The sequence below is a fragment of the Lacerta agilis genome, chromosome 12, assembly GCF_009819535.1.
Source record: "Lacerta agilis isolate rLacAgi1 chromosome 12, rLacAgi1.pri, whole genome shotgun sequence".
Taxonomy (NCBI): domain Eukaryota; kingdom Metazoa; phylum Chordata; class Lepidosauria; order Squamata; family Lacertidae; genus Lacerta; species Lacerta agilis.
Genome location: NC_046323.1, coordinates 49,423,050 through 49,441,271, shown reverse-complemented (window position 1 = coordinate 49,441,271; position 18,222 = coordinate 49,423,050). Strand labels below are relative to the sequence as shown.

General features: G+C 45.4%; 1 protein-coding gene across 1 annotated transcript in view; it reads right to left on the bottom strand.

Annotated features, from left to right (window-relative positions):
* Positions 1-18,222, bottom strand: part of MINDY4 (MINDY lysine 48 deubiquitinase 4) — an 80,036-nt gene that overhangs the window by 18,349 nt on the left and 43,465 nt on the right. The window contains exons 11-13 of the mRNA XM_033165182.1: positions 17,446-17,509; positions 13,406-13,471; positions 9,068-9,135 (exon numbers count right to left, since the gene is read on the bottom strand). Coding sequence (XP_033021073.1) covers positions 9,068-9,135; positions 13,406-13,471; positions 17,446-17,509 — 198 coding nt within the window. The remainder of the gene's footprint in view (positions 1-9,067; positions 9,136-13,405; positions 13,472-17,445; positions 17,510-18,222) is intronic.

The window sequence follows — 18,222 nt, the reverse complement described above, 5'->3', positions numbered from 1 at the left end:
AACCGCCGACCTTCTGGTCGGCAAGCCCTAGGCTCTGTGGTTTAACCCACAGCACCACCCGCATCCCTCAGTCTCCATTAGGTACAAGTAAGTTGGTGTGGAGACAACCAGGCAACCTATCAAGACAGGCCGAGCGTGAACAACACAGGTATTGGGTCCACTGCTTCGCCCTCCCGCTGCCCCGGAGCCGGGCAAAATAATTAATCTGAGCACACGGAGGCGGAAGAGGAAGCGGGAAAGAGCCTCACACTTTCATCTTCCTCCTTCAGTTTGACGCACTTTTCGCAAGACAAAATAATGACCCCCCCCTCAACACCTCGCAAGCAAGGGCGCAGTAAGTCGGGTGGCCAGTGCCGGATTTGCGTATAGGCTAAACTAAGCTATAGCTCAGGGTCCCACTCTCTTGGCTCCCCCCTCCAAAAAAAAAATAAAGGAGAAAAAAAACTGGATGTACATTTCCAAAATATAAGATAAAAAACAAATAAAATAAAACTTGCATACAGACTGAGGTGATACTGATATTATATTTTTTTAAAAAAAAATGCATTGTATTAACTACAAATGCATTGTACAGGTTATAACACTTTTTAATTTATAATTATTAGTAGTTTGCATCATATATTTACACCTTTTATTATTTCATGTTATAGCAAGTTTCCAGAGAATGGATTATGTGTCTTCGTAAACTGTGTTTCTAGAGGAACTTTTGTTATTGCCAAATGCCAATGTGTTTTCATTATTAAGTTTCTTTTGAATAAAAAAAATCATTTAAAGTTAGAGCTTAATGGTTATTTTACTATTAATATACTTCTTCTTAACAAAATAGAAAATTCTTTCCAGTAGCACCTTAGAGACCAACTGAGTTTGTTCTTGGTATGAGCTTTCGTGTGCATGCACACTTCTTCAGATACACTGAAACAGAAGTCACCAGATCCTTAAATATAGTGAGGGAGTGGGGAGGGGTATTACTCAGAAGGGTGGTGGGAATGGGGGATTGCCTGATAGGTGTGGAAAACCTGTTGATGACTCTTAACAGCTGCAATTAGTCTTGCAGGGAAAGGCAAGGGGTGAGATGGCTAAAGATAGCTTTGTCATGTATAATGAGATAAGAATCCAATGTCTTTGTTCAGACCAGGTCTGTCCATGGTTTTAAGTTTGGTGATTAGTTGCAATTCAGCCACTTCTCTTTCCAGTCTATTTCTGAAATTCCTTTGTAGTAAGACAGCTACTTTGAGATCTTTTATAGAATGTCCTGGGAGATTGAAGTGTTCTCCTACTGGTTTCTCTGTCTTGTGACTCCTGATATCAGCTTTATGTCCATTTATCCTTTGGCGTAGGGTTTGGCCTGTTTGTCCAATATAGAGAGCTGAAGGGCACTGTTGGCATTTGATTGCATACACAATGTTGGAAGATGAGCAATTAAATAGTCCTGAGATGGTATGTTTGATGTTGTTGGGGCCAGTAATGGTGTTGTCCGGGTTTATGTGGCAGCAAAGTTGGCATCTGGGTTTATTGCAGGCTCTGGTACCAGTGTCCATGTTGAGTCCTGTTGTTGTATTATTGTGGGTGAGGAGCTGTTTGAGATTGGGTGGCTGTCTGTAGGCCTCTGGGAGGAAGACCCTTCATCACCTACAGGCAGCCACCCAATCTCAAACAGCTCCTGTATTGCACCGTGCAATACAAACATCTAACAAAATGCATCAATCTATCATATAATATACTATAGGAATATATATATAGGATAGCATAGTATAGTGAGAATGATTGGAAGTCACTGATTTTAAGCTGTTAATTAATGTAATACACTGTATTATTAGTATTTTTTCTGGTTTTTTGTACTTATTTCTTTTATTGTGATGCTTTTGGTCCTGTATGATTTGTTATTTATGTTTGTGTGTAATATTAATAAAGATTAATTTTTTTAAAAAAAAGTAAAGAGGCTTGCGAGTTGACTTCAGGGGGAAACCCTAACTTACAGACACAAAAATAAACCACCCTTCTCTCTTCCCGCCATTTTTAATTGTAGATTTCCCTACTCCCGGCCGCTTAAAAAGCAGAGGACGCCACATGAGGTTCCAGGGGTGACCTCACACCGCTCTCTTCATGGCAACAGACTGTTAGCATTAGCAAAACACACACAATTACGGGGTTGGCGGCAGAAATAGGCTGCTGGTGGGGAAGGAGTGGGGAAGAAAAGGTCTTAAAATAATTACAAGGGACGCTTCTAGGAAACGGCAGCCTGGGCACAAGGGATCTCCGAAGGGATGTTCTCCTCGGATTTCTGCATGCGCCACCATGAATGGGTTTGGTCAATGGCATGCAAGACAGGACAGCCCAAAAACCACATGTCCAGAGGCGTAGGAAGGTCAGGTGGTACCCGGTGCGGAAAATTTCTTGTCAAACCCCCCCATTGATTCCCCCCCTTGCAAAAATGGTTTTACGTTATTTCCTATTTTCTTACAAAGGAATAATAACAAGTAATAACAATAATAAAACCTTTTATTTATATCCCGCCCTCCCCGGCCGAAGTCGGGCTCAGGGCGGCTAACATCAGATACGTAACATTGGTATAAAATCAAACAGTAATTAAATTACCTCCTAAAAACACCTCAAAATCAAATTAAAAGTCTAATGAGATGGCTTTCCACAGGGTTAAGGGTTGGGAACAGTAAGTGCTCCACTGAACTGAAATTTCAGCCTTCACGACATAGGAAAACAGCTATTTTGGTGGAGGAGGGTCAAGATATTAACCGATATGCATGAAATTTCATATATAGCTAGATTTTTGATAAATGTCCTATCCCAGAAAAAGGGAAATGGGTCACTGCATAGTTTCGATACTTTAACTAATACTAAGTATCATTAAGAGGAAATTAAGTTATTAATCAACTCTTAAATTAAGTTTTAGCTGATAAATACATGCTGTATATGTATTAACTAAATTGAGGTAAAATGTTGTTCTTGATGGGTTGCTAGATTTGATATTGTTTAAATTGCAGCAGCTGCTGCCTCGTGTTGTTTTTTTAATTGTCTTATGTCGAGTTGTTTTAAATTCTATGTTTCGTTCGCTTGTCTGATTTGTTCTTGATATGGGCCAATGGCCGTAATAAATTTTACTACTACTCATATATAGCTATATAATCCCTAGTATAGTAAGATAAGACCTTTGGAGCAGTCGTTTTTTAAAAAAAGTTTTTTGTGGAGCACCCTAGTAGGGCAGTAATTGTTCCTTGATAATTTGTCACCCCCTCCATTATGGAACATGGGGCGGCCCGCCCCCTACGCCCCCCCTTGCTACACCCCTGCCGGGACGTCAAGTGTATCTTTTACGGGCTGAAGGGTGAAGATCTCCCTGTATCTTCCATCCCTATTCCCCTGTGGCCTGCAAAGCTGGCGTGTATTCAAGTCTGCAATTTTAGCTCGGGATGCACACTTCTGAATGTCAATCTTACTCATTCTGCTTTTTCCATGGGCTTGCCGGTAACCGTAGGTTTTCCAACCGGCAGTTCTGACGCACGTTTTTGCATTCTTTGCACGCCGCACGGAGGTCTCGTGTGCAGTTAAGCAGCAAACACGTTTCAATAAATATAATTAAAAATACAGTTAAAAAAAGGATCAAGGCTACTGCATGCAAGACGCAAGAGACCGGGGTGTGAAGACCGAGACGCAAAATGTCCGGGACACCATGCGGTGCTGATAGAAGGGAGCTGTTGGCAGCCCACACAACAAAAGCTGCAATTTTCAGGGTGTGAGCACTTGTATTAATTTGAAGGCAGTGTCAGTTGAGGAGGAATTTCTCCTACACGTTATAGAAATGGCAATGGAATAAATGTATTTTGAATGCACAGCAAACCTCTGGACCGTGTAATGGAAGCCTGGTTCCCTTCAGGTGGGAATATTTTCAGGAAGGTAAGCGGGGGGGGGGAGAGGGGGGAAAGAGAGAGGGGGAAGAGAGAAAGAGAGAGAAAGAGAGAGGTGGGGAGAAAGAGAGAGAGAGAAAGAGAGAGAAGGGGAAGAGAGAGGGGGAAGAGAGAGAGAGAGAAAGAGAAAGGGGGAAGAGAGAGGGGGAAAGAGAGAGAGAAAGAGAGGGGGAGAGAGAAAGAGAGAGGGGGAAGAGAGAGAGAGAGGAAGAGAGAGAGAGAGAGAGAGAGAGAGAGAGAGGGGGGGAGAGATAGAGGTGGTGAGAAAGAGAGAGAGAGAAAGAGAGGGGGGAGAGAGAAAGAGAGGAAGAGAGAGAGAGAGAGAGAGAGAGAGAGAGAGAGAGAGAGACCTGGCTACTCAAGTTCTGAGGCAAATTAAGAGACTATGAAGCACATTTTCCATGGATCAGAATAGATTGCTCTTAATGGACCAAGCAGCCTCCCCAATTGACCTTCTGTGTCACTGAGATTCGGAGCTGTTTTCTCAAGGCCATTGTTTTTTTGTTTTTGTTTTTGGGTCTGTTTTTGTTTTTAATGATGCTATATATTCCTGATTAAACACATAAGCAGCCATTGATTCCTCCATCGCCCCACAAAGAGGGAGAAAAGCTATAGCTTAGGGCCCCACTCTCTTGGGGCCCCAAAAAAATATTAAAGGGGGGGTGGGAAAAACTGGATGTACATTTCCAAAATATAAGATAAAAAATAAAATAAAAGTAGTAGTATTCTTTAATACGGTCACCGACCAGCACAGTAAATTGCATTATATCATCAATATTTAAATTTTTTGGAGTAAACTAAAATAACTTATCTAAAATAAACTAAATAACTTATCTAAAAGGGATCAGTCATTTTGATCCTTAGATCAGGAGGTACATAAACCAACTCTTGACCAGAGCCAGACAGACTCCGATTTAACTTACAGTGTTTAGTAACGAATAAAATAAAGCCTACACACAGCAGCAGTGTTTTGTGTTGTGTAGGCTCCTATGGTGTAAGTCATGGGCCCCGCATGCTAGCCTGCTCCCTAAAATATCACTGGTTTGCTCCTTTCTATATATAGGGTGCCTGCATTCTGCATGTGCAAACGGCTTTAGATACCTATTAGGTCCATCAATTACCATATAGCATATATTCAACACAAAAAAACAGTGACAATTTGTTGTTGACAAAGGACGGCTGGACGTATAAAGGGCCCCATTACCTTCGGCAGCTTAGGGCCCAAACAAACCTAAATCCGGCCTGGCTTCCAACGCTCTTAATGTCAAAGTCGGGAGAGGCGGGCATTGCGAATCGAAAAACACACAGCAATCAAAAAGGCATTAGCTGAATCAGAGCCGCTGCCCAGAGGAAGCAAGCGGAGGAACTAAAATGCCCCAGTTCTTATCGTCTGTTTACGTCCAACAAGCTTAATGAGTTTATCGCTTATCTCTCCCAGGACTGACTTGTGGGGTGTTGCTGGTTTTTTTGACGGCTCTGCCGGGCAGGACTGGAAGGAGCAGGCTGTCCTGCCCTAAGTGTGTTTCTAATTACTACTGTCAAAACTTTCCGGGGAAGATGGATTCCCTTGTTTTCTTGCCCAAGGGAAAAATACGTACCAATGAATTTCTGGTACAGGCATTGCGAAGGGCAGCTAAACGGACGAGGCAGGCATCGTTTAGGCGTGGAAAGCAATGGAAAGGCCAGCTGTCCTGGTATGGCGAAGAAACTTCGCAGGAAACCCACACGACTAACAGGAGAACCCCACCCTAGTTTCCTTCTTACGTTTTGGTAGGAGCTGTGGGAATGCGGCTCCTGTGAGCTGGGGTAGCCCAGGGAGCCCAGCGTGGCAGGGTAGAGCTGCAGATCGACCACCTGCCCCAGCATCGCTGCAGTTTACCTGGACGGGGCTGTGTGGAACGGAGCACCTGACTGGCTCATCCGGCGCAGAGTTAAACTATGGAACTCGCTGCCACAAGAGGCAGGCGAATGGCCAACAGACGAGTTGGCTTCAAAAGAGGATTCGGCAAAGGATCGCGTTGGAAGACCCACATGGGCACCGAAAGCTGAGTCACCGGGAGGGCTGTGTGCCCTCCAACTCCCCCCGCCCCACCCCACAACATGACCGTGCGTCTCCTTTGCCGTTCTTCCAACCCTGGAGCAGTGTGGGAAACAGTCACAGGGATGGAGAGGGGTTCAGTGTGAAAGTAGAGTGTTGGGCCTGGGGATCCAGAGTTCAGATCCCTACTCAGCTATGAAACTGAGACCATATAACACCGGTCCTGAAAGACCTAAATTGGCTCCCAGTACGTTTCCGAGCACAATTCAAAGTCTCGGTGCTGACCTTGAAAGCCCAAAACGGCCTCGGCCCAGTAGACCTGAAGGAGCGTCTCCACCCCCATCGTTCTGCCCGGACACTGAGGTCCAGCTCCGAGGGCCTTCTGACGGTTCCCTCCCTGCGAGAAGCCAAGTTACAGGGAACCAGGCAGAGGGCCTTCTCAGTGGTGGCACCCACCCTCCCACCAGATGTCAAAGGAAAAAACAACTATCTGACATTTAGAAGACATCTGAAGGCAGCCCTGTTTAGGGAAGTTTTTAATGACTGATGTTTTAATGTATTTTTGATCTTTTATTGGAAGCCGCCCAGAGTGGCTGGGGAAACCCCAGCCATCATTATTATTATTATTATTATTATTATTATTATTATTATTATTATTATTATTATTAAATGAAACTCACTGGGTGCCCTTGGGCCAGTCAATCTCCTTTATTTATTAAAATTCACACACCCCTTGACTGTAAAACCCCCCGCAAAAACTCAAAAAACCTTACAAACACACACACACAAAAACACAGATAAAACACCAGAATCAAGAAAAACTTACAACCTTATTTTAAAACATACAAAAGTTAAAATACTAAAACAGATCAAAATTATCTCTTGGACTAACCTACCTCACAGGGTTGTTGTGAGAATATAAAATGGGGAGGAGGTATGTAAAAATAAATAAAACAACATTGGCCTTTAGGACTTAGGTCTGGCACACAGCACCTTAGGCAGCAAGTACTCAGGGAGTTCTGCTTGGGTCACGGAAACGTAGAGCTGGAAGGGGACCCCCAAGGGCCATCTAGTCCAACCCCCTGAAAAGCAGCTGAGAAAAGGAGGCTGGAAATTTGCTGCGCGTAACTCCATGGAGGTGCCTTCCGTTGAAGGAGAGGGAACGTATATTGCTGGTGGAGCAGAATGGGTCAGTGCATCCGGCCAACAGCCAGAAGGTTTTGTGGTTCGAGCCCCACTCAAGGACGGCTGTGGGGCAAAAGATTCCTGCATTGCAGGGGGTTGGACTGGAAGACCCGCAGGGGTCCCTGCCAAGTCTACAATTCTATGAGTCTATGAGCTACAGCGTTGAACCACAGCAACGTGGAGGGGCATGGTTTCTGACGCACACAGGGATGCTACAAATCCCGTGTTGCGGAACAGACAATTCTAGACAAACCACAAGCAACGCGCGGCTAATAATGAACTAACAATCAATAAATAATAATATAATGTTTCACGGCAACAAGGAGTACGTGCGTAGTGTTTTAAAAGTTCATTAAACCGAAATGGTAAGCGTAGTAGACAGTCACTATCAAACCGCACTGAGATGAAGGCTATTCAATTGGTATGTATTTTTATTGGTTGTTTATATGCAGGGTGGTCATTTTCATGTTTGTTTGAGCCCGGTTTGGCGGGGAAGGGCAGAGTATAAATAAAATTTTATTATTATTATTATTATTATTATTATTATTATTATTATTGTTATTATTATTATTATTATTATTATTACATGTGATGTACTTCATTCTATTGCCAGTTGATGAAGAATCACCTTTGAAACAGTTCATCTATCCCAGGGGTCAGCAAACTTTTTCAGCAGGGGGCCGGTCCACTGCCCCTCATACTTTGTGGGGGGCCGGACTATATTTTATTGGGGGGGGGGAGGAACGAATTGCTATGCCCCACAAATAACCCATAGATGCATTTTAAATAAAAGCACACATTCTAACTCATGTCAAAACATGCTGATTCCCGGACACTCCGCAGGCCAGATTTAGAAGGCGGTTGGTCCGGATCCGGCCCCCGGGCCTTAGTTTGCCTACCCATGATCTACCCGTAAAAACTGTTCTGCTGTTTTCTGCTGGAGCAACAATCACCGCTTTCTGCAGGACATTGACTACTGAAAGTGAAATATACTCGGAGTCAAGTGTGAATTTCATGCTCTTTTTTCACCTCATAGTAGTGAGGAATGCAGTTCCCCCAAAACGTCTGCTTTATATACACTATTTACACAATGGGCCCCACGTGATTGGCTAATTCCGGGATACTCCTGTATGCCAATCGGGTTGCGGATTCACTTCCACCTGGAGCTGGATTGGGTGGCTCCTGCGGACCAATCAGACTGCTGCATTCTGGATCCTATTTTTCTAGGACCAATCAGACTGCTGCATTTTGGATCCTATTCAACTCAGTACATAACACCCCTCCCCTCCAAGTTCCAGTCCTGCCTGGGAGGTTGCATCCATAGTCCTCAAGGTACGCTGGCTGCCTACGTGTGCGTTGCGGCCTGGGGTGTTCCCTGGTCAGGGGTTCGGGTTCTGGCTCGTGTTCCGAGGCTGCTGGCTGTGATGGGGCTGTTTGGTCTGGCGCAACCGGCTCGCTCTGTCGTGGCTCTGGTTCCGGCCCCACTGTTCCCTTGGGACTCCTCTGACCTGTCCTCCTCCTGGTTTTCTCCTGGGAATCGTCACCATAGCTGGCCGCAGTGGCGGCGCCAGCATTGCCCCCCCTCCGTTAGCACCTCTTGCCTTCATCGCAGCATGCTTTGATAGTGACTGTCTATGCTCACCATTTCGGTTTAATGAACTTTAAAACACTGCGCATGTACAGATGCTCCATGGGCAGGTGGAGTGCAAGGAGCCCATACGGCTCTAAAAATCAACGCAGACGTGCCCATTAAAGGAGTATCAGGAGAGCCTTTTTTCGAGAAACCAGGGCCTAAGGAATTCCATTGTGATAAGCCAGAGCATTACCTGGAAACTGTGGCCATGCTGCGCATCGCACAACTATATCCCAGAGGCTTAGGAGCCAATCCCAGCCACCCTTCAGAAAGAAATGCACATGTACTCACTGATCGATGGATCTTGATAGTATCGCGGACAAAGTCAGAAGAATGCATCCGTATGGACCAGCCTCAAACTGGGAGGGAAGGAAGGGAAGGAGGTCACGGTTCTGACCTTTCAAACTAGTCATTCACGGCAGAACCAAAAATGCATTCATTTGTCTTATTTAAAAAATATTTGTGTGTGTTAAATTGCAAGGTGGCGATGCTGACAGTGTGGAACAGAACCGCCAACTATCCTTTCGGCAGATACTTTTGTTTTATCTTTAAAAAATGTAAAGGTAATTATGTTGGTGCTTAAGAAGAGAATCCCAAACCTACGAGTTGTCTGTTCAACAAACACGGCTAGCCTTGCAGTCTAAACCACTGAGCCTCTTGGGCTTGCCGATCGGAAGGTCGGCGGTTCGAATCCCCGTGGCGGGGTGAGCTCCCTTTGCTCTGTCCCAGCTGCTGCCAACCTAGCAGTTCGAAAGCATGTCAAAGTGCAAGTAGATAAACAGGTACCGCTGCGGCAGGAAGGTAAACGGCGTTTCTGTGCGCTCTGGTTTCCGTCACGGTGTCCTGTTGCACCAGAAGCAGTTTAGTCACGCTGGCCACATGACCCGGAAAGCTGTCTGTGGACAAACGCCGGCTCTCTCTAAAAGCAAGATGAGCACCGCAACCCCATAGTCACCTTTGACTGGACTTTACAGTCCAGGGGTCATTTATCTTACCCTTTTTAGACTCACTGAAAAGAATGGACATGACTAAGTTAGGTCCATTGATTTTGCTAGGTCTACTCTTAAGTAAAACTGTGAACTACCACCCAATATTAGGCCAACCAAAATGTCACATTATTTATTATTATGATTGATTGGGGGGGGGGTGGATTTATTTTGTACTGATGTAGAGTGCTCCCTAGAAGGACAGATCCTGAAGTTGAGGCTCCAGTACTTTGGCCACCTCATGAGAAGGGAAGACTCCCTGGAAAAGACCCTGATGTTGGGAAAGATGGAGGGCACAAGGAGAAGGGGACGACAGAGGATGAGATGGTTGGACAGTGTTCTCGAAGCTACTAACATGAGTTTGGCCAAACTGCAAGAGGCAGTGAAGGATAGGCGTGCCTGGTGTGCTCTGGTCCATGGGGTCACGAAGAGTCGGACACGACTGAAGAACAACAACAAAAGAATTGGGAGTTGGTCTGTTTGTCATTTTTGGTGTCGCTGCCAAGCCTCTGATTTTAGAAACATAGGGAGCTGCATTATACCAAGGCAGAATGTTTGCTCTATCTTGCTCAGTATCTCTTACCCTGACTGGCAGAGGCTGTCCAGTATTTCTGGCAGGGAGCCCCTCCCAACTCCCTACCTGGAGACGTTGGGGATTGAACCAGTAAGCTTCTGCTTGCAAAGCAGACCAGGGGCGTAGCAAGGTAAATTGGTACCCGGGGGCCCAAAATTTTTTTGTCACCCCCCCCCCAAGGCATGGAAAGGTCAGGTGGTACCCGGTGCAAAAAAATTCTTGTCAACCCCCCCATTGATTCCCCCCCTTGCAAAAATGGTTTTACGTTATTTCATATTTTCTTACAAAGGAATAATAACAAGTAATAATTAAAAAAACCCTTTTATTTATATCCCGCCCTCCCCGGCCAAAGTCGGGCTCAGGGTGGCTAACATCAGATACATAACATTGGTATAAAATCAAACAATAATTAAATTACCTCCTAAAAATATCTCAAAATCAAATTAAAGTCTAATTAGATGGCTTTCCACAGGGTTAGGGTTGGGAACAGTAATTGTTCTCTGAACTGAAATGACATAGGAAAACAGCCAAATGAACAGCTATTTTGGTGGAGTAGGGTCAATATATTTACCAATATGCATGAAATTTCATATATAGCTATATAATCCCTAGTATAGTAAGATAAGACATTCAGAGCAGGCATTTTTAAAAAAATGGTTCCTTGATAATTTGTCACCCCCTCCATTATGGAACCCGGGGCAGCCCACCCCCCTTGCTATGCCCCTGAAGCAGACATTCCCAGCATTCTATACCTGGGAGATGAGATTCTGTAGAAGCAGAGACAGCTAAAGGGGTCAAATCCAGTCTCTTTGATAAGTTACTGTCGCCAGCCAAGTCTGCTACATGCTCCACAGAAACTTGCTAACTGAAGATTACAGAAGACGAGCTGGAAAAAAGCAGGTCTTCCTCCCTTTCCTAGCTGGAGGTAAAGCCATCAAGGTAGAATTGTAGAATCGTAGTTATTTATTGGGACAGTGTGATTTTTTCCAGCTGCTGTTAAAAGTTGCAAAACAACGAAACACAGGACAAAGCAATGGATAATTTCTGGAACAACAATGGGATATCAGCTCTGCCCAAGGCAGGATGGAAAACAGCAGCAACCGGGAAAAGATAGATATAACATTTTACAAGGACAGGAAGAAATCACGGGCAGAATACCTGCCACGCACAGGAAGAACAAGGATATAGTTTGAGTGCCTCACTTGTAGATTTATAAATCATTCAATGTGTCAACAGGAACAGGAAGTTGTTAATATTTGCAGTTGTTGTGTAAGGGAGTGTTATCTTGACTGGAGGGTGATTGAAATAAATAAGATTTTGGAACACAGAAAAAAGGAAATAATCAAACCAGCGGTTCTAGCACACGGGGGGGGGGGCTCTTAAATTATATAATTTGGCATCTGAATGATTTTTTATTAGTAACTGTATTGTGATTTGGCATTGTTATAATGAGGCTATTATTGGACTTTGATTGAAAACTAATAAAATGCAAGAAGATTGGAAGAAATTTAAAGAATATTTGGAACGACGTGAAAAGCTAGACATTTGAAATTGAAATCAGAGGACATTTTAGGCGATAGTAATAAAAAGTTAGGTGAAAGTAGGATGCAAGAAATTAGAATTGTGTTATGTTTATTTTGTTAGGAATAAGTTTATGGATGTATGATGATAGATAAGGATTAAGAATATTTGAGGAAGAGGAATTTAAAAGATGTTATAAAGTTACTATAGTATATTTGAAAAGAACGCAGAAGAGAGGACGTGAGGAAGTCCCAAAATGAGGTTATAAATAAGATAAGTATAGTTAAATAAATGTTAGTTTGTTAGGTTTAGCTTTTGTATTTTGGTTTTGTAGTGTATTGTGGTAGTGTTTTGTTTTCGTATTTTGTATTTTGTATGTTTATTCTTTTTTGTATTTTTTAAAAAATTAATAAATTCTTATAAAAAAAAAGAAAACTAATAAAAAAAGTATTATACAGTGGTACCTCTGTCTACAAACAGCCTAGTTCACGAACTATTTGGAACACGAACACTTCAAAACCGGAAGAAGGTGTTCCAGTTAGCGAACTATTTTTGGAATCTGAACGTACTCCGTTCAGGGGTGCACTTCTGTTTTGAGTGCCACACTTTTGTTGTCTTGCAGTGGAGAAGGGGGTCGTCACGACATTTCCCGCAACTGCGGGAAACAAGCTGGCTGGTGGGCGCACAACTCCCCCCCCATGCCACTGCTGGAGGCGCACGCTCTAGGGAGCATTTCCCGGAGCGGGGGGGGGCGGGAGGGATCTGTGTGGATCCCAGTTCAGCTACTGATTGATTGATTGATTGGCTGTGTGACTGCGGAAATGGATAAAAGCCCCCCCCCCCATCCAAACAATGACTATCATCAGTGCAGGTAAGGAAAAAAAATCATTTTCATTTTTATCATCTACAGTACCGTCTTATTTATGTTATAGTACGGTACATTGATTATGTACAGTACATTTCATTTTATGGATCAATGTTCTCGTTAGATAGTAAAATCCATGTTAAGTTGCTGTTTTCGGGGGTTGTTTTTAAAAGTCTGGAACGGATTAATCCATTTTGCATTACTTTCTATGGGAAAGCGCGCCTTGGTTTAAGAACACTTTGGTTTAAGAATGTACTTCCGGAACGGATTAAGTTCGTAAACCAAGGTACCGCTGTATATTAAAAATAAATAAATTGTAGAATCGTAGAGTTGGAATGGATCTGGAGGCCCATCTAGTCCAACTCCCTGCAATGCAATATCCTGGGCTTGTTAATACCACAAGCCCTTCCATCTTATGCTCAGGCTATATACGCATGCAAATAAAATTGTATATCATGAGGACACTGCAACATGATCTTGACTTTAAGGAAACCGAACGCCCAGCATTGGCACCCTTGAAATCTCTCGCCGCTCAAGAGACCGGGGTGCACATAACAGTTTTTTTTTAAAAGTCATTTTGTGCTGTAAGGCAAATGGAAATAAATGCTCTGAACAAGTCTGTGTGAGAAAATCACGCTGCGATTGAGAAGCGACTGAGAACCAGACCTGGCCGAGATTCGTACCTGATGAATATTTTGTTGCAGGAACCTCAGCAGGTCTTCGTAACTTGTGGCAACGTGCAACATCAGCTGCGAAAGGAAGAAAAAGGCGTGGGGTGAAATTCAGGCCAAAATACAACAGGAACATCCAGCCAAGGTCTAGGCGACAAATCCCAAACTGAGAGAGAGAGAGGGAGATAGGACTACTGTTACGTGTAGCAAAGAGTTTCTCCTGGTGGAGACAGGCATTTTGCTAGGTATTGGGGTCCTGAGGCTTTCTAGCAGGGATAAAAAGGTAAAGGACCCCTGACAGTTAAGTCCAGTCGTGAACGACTTTGGGTTGCGGTGCTCATCTCGCTTTACTGGCCGAGGCAGCCGACGTTTGCCTGCAGTTTTTTTGGGTCATGTGGCCAGCATGACTAAGCCGCTTCTGGCAAAACCAGAGCAGCGCACGGAAACACCGTTTACCTTCCCGCCGGAGCGGCACCTATTTATCTACTTGCACTTTGACGTGCTTTCGAACTGCTAGGTTGGCAGGAGCAGGGACCGAGCAACGGGAGCTCACCCCGCCGCGGGGATTCGAACCGCCAACTTTCCGATCGGCAAGCCCAAGGCTCAGTGGTTTACACCACAGCGCCACCCGCGTCTTGCAGGGGTAGGGAACCTCAACTGTAGTGACAGAATGTGGCCCGTCTTGCAGCTTGATAACTGGCCTCAGGACCCTCCCTGCCACCACACCCTTCTCCTAAGGACACACCCCTCCCCAGACCTATTCTGCAACCTCCCCAAGTGCTGTCGGCTGGGTTGTGTCAGTGGGATAACACAACTCACTGGACAGCAACACAGAATCATAGGACAGTAGAGGGACTCCAACGGTCCTCTAGCCCATCCGCCTGCAATGCAGGAATCTCAGCTGAAGCATCCATGGTAGATGGCCTCTGCTTCGAAACCTCTGCTTCGAAACCTCCAAGGAAGGAGAGTCCACCACCTCCAGAGGGAGACCGTTCCACTGTCAAACAGCTCTTACTGTCAGAAAAATCTTCCTGATGTTTAGTCAGAATCTCCTTTCTTGTAACTCGAATCCCTTGGTTCGAGTCCTGCCCTCCGGAGCAGGAGAAAACAAGCTTGCTCCTCCTTCCTGGTGACAGACTTTTAGATATTTGAAGATGGCTATCCTATCTTCTGTGTGTCTCCTCTTTCCCAGGCTAAACATACCCAGCTCCCTCAAGTCCTCCTTGTGAGGCTTGATGGGTGTGTTGTGTTTGTTGTGTGCCGAACCCTCTGACTTTGGCGTGTTCCCACCCATGCTTGCTTTGCTTCTGGCTCTGCCTGCCACTGGCATCTGGCCCTTGGAAGGCTCCCTGGAAGAGAATGTGGACCTTGGGCTGCAAAAAATGCCCCCCACCCATGCTTTTATGTTAAGACTAAGAGTTTAAATCGAGCTCACAAACACAGAGGCGGACAGTGCAGTTGTGCTCAGGCAGGTCTTATATGGCCGGACCCTACATTTAAAGAGCTGCGATATCACTTTAAACAGCCGTGGCTTCCCCCAGAGGATTCTGGGAGCTGTAGTTTGTTCGGGGCGCCATCAGCTGTTTGTTGTTGTTTAGTCGTGTCCGACTCTTCGTGAGCTGTTAGGAAGCCCCTATTCCCCTCAAGGAGTCACCATTCCCAGAGTGGTTTTAACGCTCCCTCTTCACAGGACACAGGTGGCGCTGTGGTCTAAACCGCTGAGCCTCTTGGGCTTGCCGATCAGAAAGTCAGCAGTTCGAATCCCGGCAACGGGGTGAGCCCCCATTGCTCGGTCCCAGCTCCTGCCAACCTAGCAGTTCGAAAGGAAAGTGCAAGTAGATAAATAGGTACCGCTCCGGCGGGAAGGTAAACGGCGTTTCCGTGCGCTGCTCTGGTTTTGGTGTTCCATTGCGCCAGAAGCGGCTCAGTCATACTGGCCACATGTCACGGAAAAACTTCACAGGGAGCTCTGGGAACTGTAGCTCTGTGAGGGAAATTGGAGGCCTCCCAACTGCGCTCCCCACCCTGAACAAACTACAGCTCCCAGAATTATTTGCGGGAAGCCACAGCGGTTTAACACGGCATGATGCTGGTATAAATGCATGGCTTGGACGTGGCCATGGTTTAAGCAGAAATGTGGCAAACCAAGCTGCTAGATTACGCCGAAATGGCAAAACTGACCGGGAAACTCAGAGACCAAGAAGACGAGAAATTGAAGAAAGAACGGGGAAAGTTTGTAATTTCATCTGTAAGAAGATTAAAACGTTAGCAGGGTTTTAATCCCGCTTGCAATGTAAGAAATATTATGGACAATGTGGATAGGTACAAAACATAAGACTATGGAATAATATGCAGTTGGAAGTGTTGACAATAGGACCCACGGAGGGGATGTGGGAGGGGGCGAGTTGTGAGACTCAGAGAAATCTCATTTTATGGATATGTATTTGGTACTGTAACTAATTCTCATTTGTAAAATCAAATAAAAATGATTCCCCCCCCCCGAAAAAAACCAGAAATGTGGCTCAAAGGGGTTAAGGAGAAGGCTTAGGGGAGCTTTGAAGAAGGGGGGGGGTGTCCCGGAATAACGCACAGGAGCCTTGGAAGCTGCCTGGTCTGGCGAGACAATTTGTCTGCCTGACCCAGGATAGTCTCTGACCAGCCACAACTCCCCAGTGTCTCGGGGGGGGGGCCTTTCCCATCACCTGGGACCCTCTGAAGATGCAAAGCCCTGGAATATGGTCTCTCTCTCTCTCTCTCTTTCTCTCTCCACCCCCCCCTGGACATTTTGAGATGGTCGGCAGCTACAAGGCTGATGAGGATCCTCTGTTGAGGAGGTGGAACACAAAGCTCCGCGGCCCCCCAGGGAGGCTTAAATTGAAACGCCTTGTATTTTTCATGACGTTCATTCCACAAGAACGATCTTTCCGGTTCATTACTGTTCTGATCTCATCCACGCTCTACTCAGTTTGGGGCTTGCTGCACGGGTTATGTGCAAACATGTATCTTGGAGTCCCGGTGTCAAGGTTCCGGTTTGTTTTTCAGCTGTTGCGTAATGCCTAGTTTTACGCCCCTTCCCTACCCTGACAGCAGCCCCGCCGGAAGAAAGGGAATTTGGGTTCCCTCTTTTTTGGGGAAAACACACACACACAAAACCACACACTCCCAGGACTCTGGAAATAACTATCGAGCGGCTAAACCCCCAGATTTGCTGCACCCTGCACTGGCTTCTCAGCTTTTGCCAGACACTGACCACATATTTCCCGGTTCTGTTCCTGTTGCCATTAAGGGCTAGAAGCATGCATTTCAAGTTTGATGGATAGCAGGGATTCTCGGGATTCCGAGAGCGCAAATCCCACACGCACACAACAAGTTTGCAAATCCCGCACGTGCAGAATAGAGTACAGTGGTATCTTGGTTCTCAAACCTAATACGTTCCGGAAGTCCGTTCCAAAACCGAAGCGTTCCAAAACCAAGGCGCGCTTTCCCATAGAAAGTAATGTGAAACGGATTAATCCGTTCCAGGCTTTTAAAAACAACCCCTAAAACCGCAATGTAACATGAATTTTACTATCTAACGAGACCATTGATCCATGAAATGAAAGCAATAAGCAATGTACTGCAGTCACACAATCAATCCACAATGTCACAAAAACAAAAACAAAAAGAGCCGCAAAAACAGAAACGCAAAATAAATAGCAAAAACAGACAGACCTCAGTGTAAGACTCAAAACGGAAGTTTGGCACTCAGATTGGAAGCGTAACACTCAAAACGGAGCACGTTTGGCTTCTGAAAATAGTTTGCAAACCGGAACACTTAACTTCCGGGTTTGCCGTTTTTGGGTTCCAAGTTGTTTGAGTACCAAGGCGTTTGAGAACCAAGGTTCCACTGTACGCTACTTCTAACTACAAAGCCGAAACATATACCAAAGAAGATTCCTGCATTGCAGGGGGTTGGACTAGATGACCCTGGGGGGTCTCTTCCGACCTTCTACAATTCTATGAAAGGTTGAGGGCGGGGGGGGGGGGGAGGACAGTTCTGGCTAAAACATTACCGTTTCCAAGATCCCATCTGCTTTGTATTTCCCCGCAGGAGTGAACTGCTGCGTTCCAGTACACCTAAAAAGAACAGAACAACAAAACATCTGTGGAAGGAAAACAGCTGATGAGGAGCCCCGTTCGCTAAGGGCAAGAGTCATTCGAGGACTGTGCCCTTTGCATTCGGGGTCAATACTTGGCGAGGGCTGGCGGAGGGACAAGAGTTTGGAATCTCTCCCCTTCGATACTTTCCCAGGGAAGAGGAAAGGGGTACTCCCATGTGCTTTTGTCCTTCTGGTTTTCTTTAAATAGGAACCTCAGAGGTTGAGAAAACATCCTCTCCTCCGAACGACACCACTGGTCCAACTCTGTGTATATGGCAATGACTCGGATCCTTGCGAGAGGAGCCACAGATCGGCAATCAAGGCACAAGGAAGATATCGCCCCGCGCCGGTCAGACTATTTGTCCGTCAAGCAGGGAGGGGAGAGGCCATTGTTTGCTATTTCTCCCTGTGCTCACCGTTCGCTTCCGTTCTGCTTCAGTTCGGCTACCACCAAAAAGAAAAACAGCATCGGTCTCTCTGTCTGCCGCGGCAACATTAAGTAACTTTCAGAGTTTACATAATCAATCATAGAAATTACGGAAATTGTGCAGGCCGCTGTGGATGCTGGCCTGATCCAGCAAGCTCTTCTTTTAAGCACTGACAATTTCTTCTCTGGGTTCTGCGTTCATCAGAATTCTCCCAGCAGAACTCGCATCCGGCCAGCGTTGCCTACTCTAGCAACAGAACTAT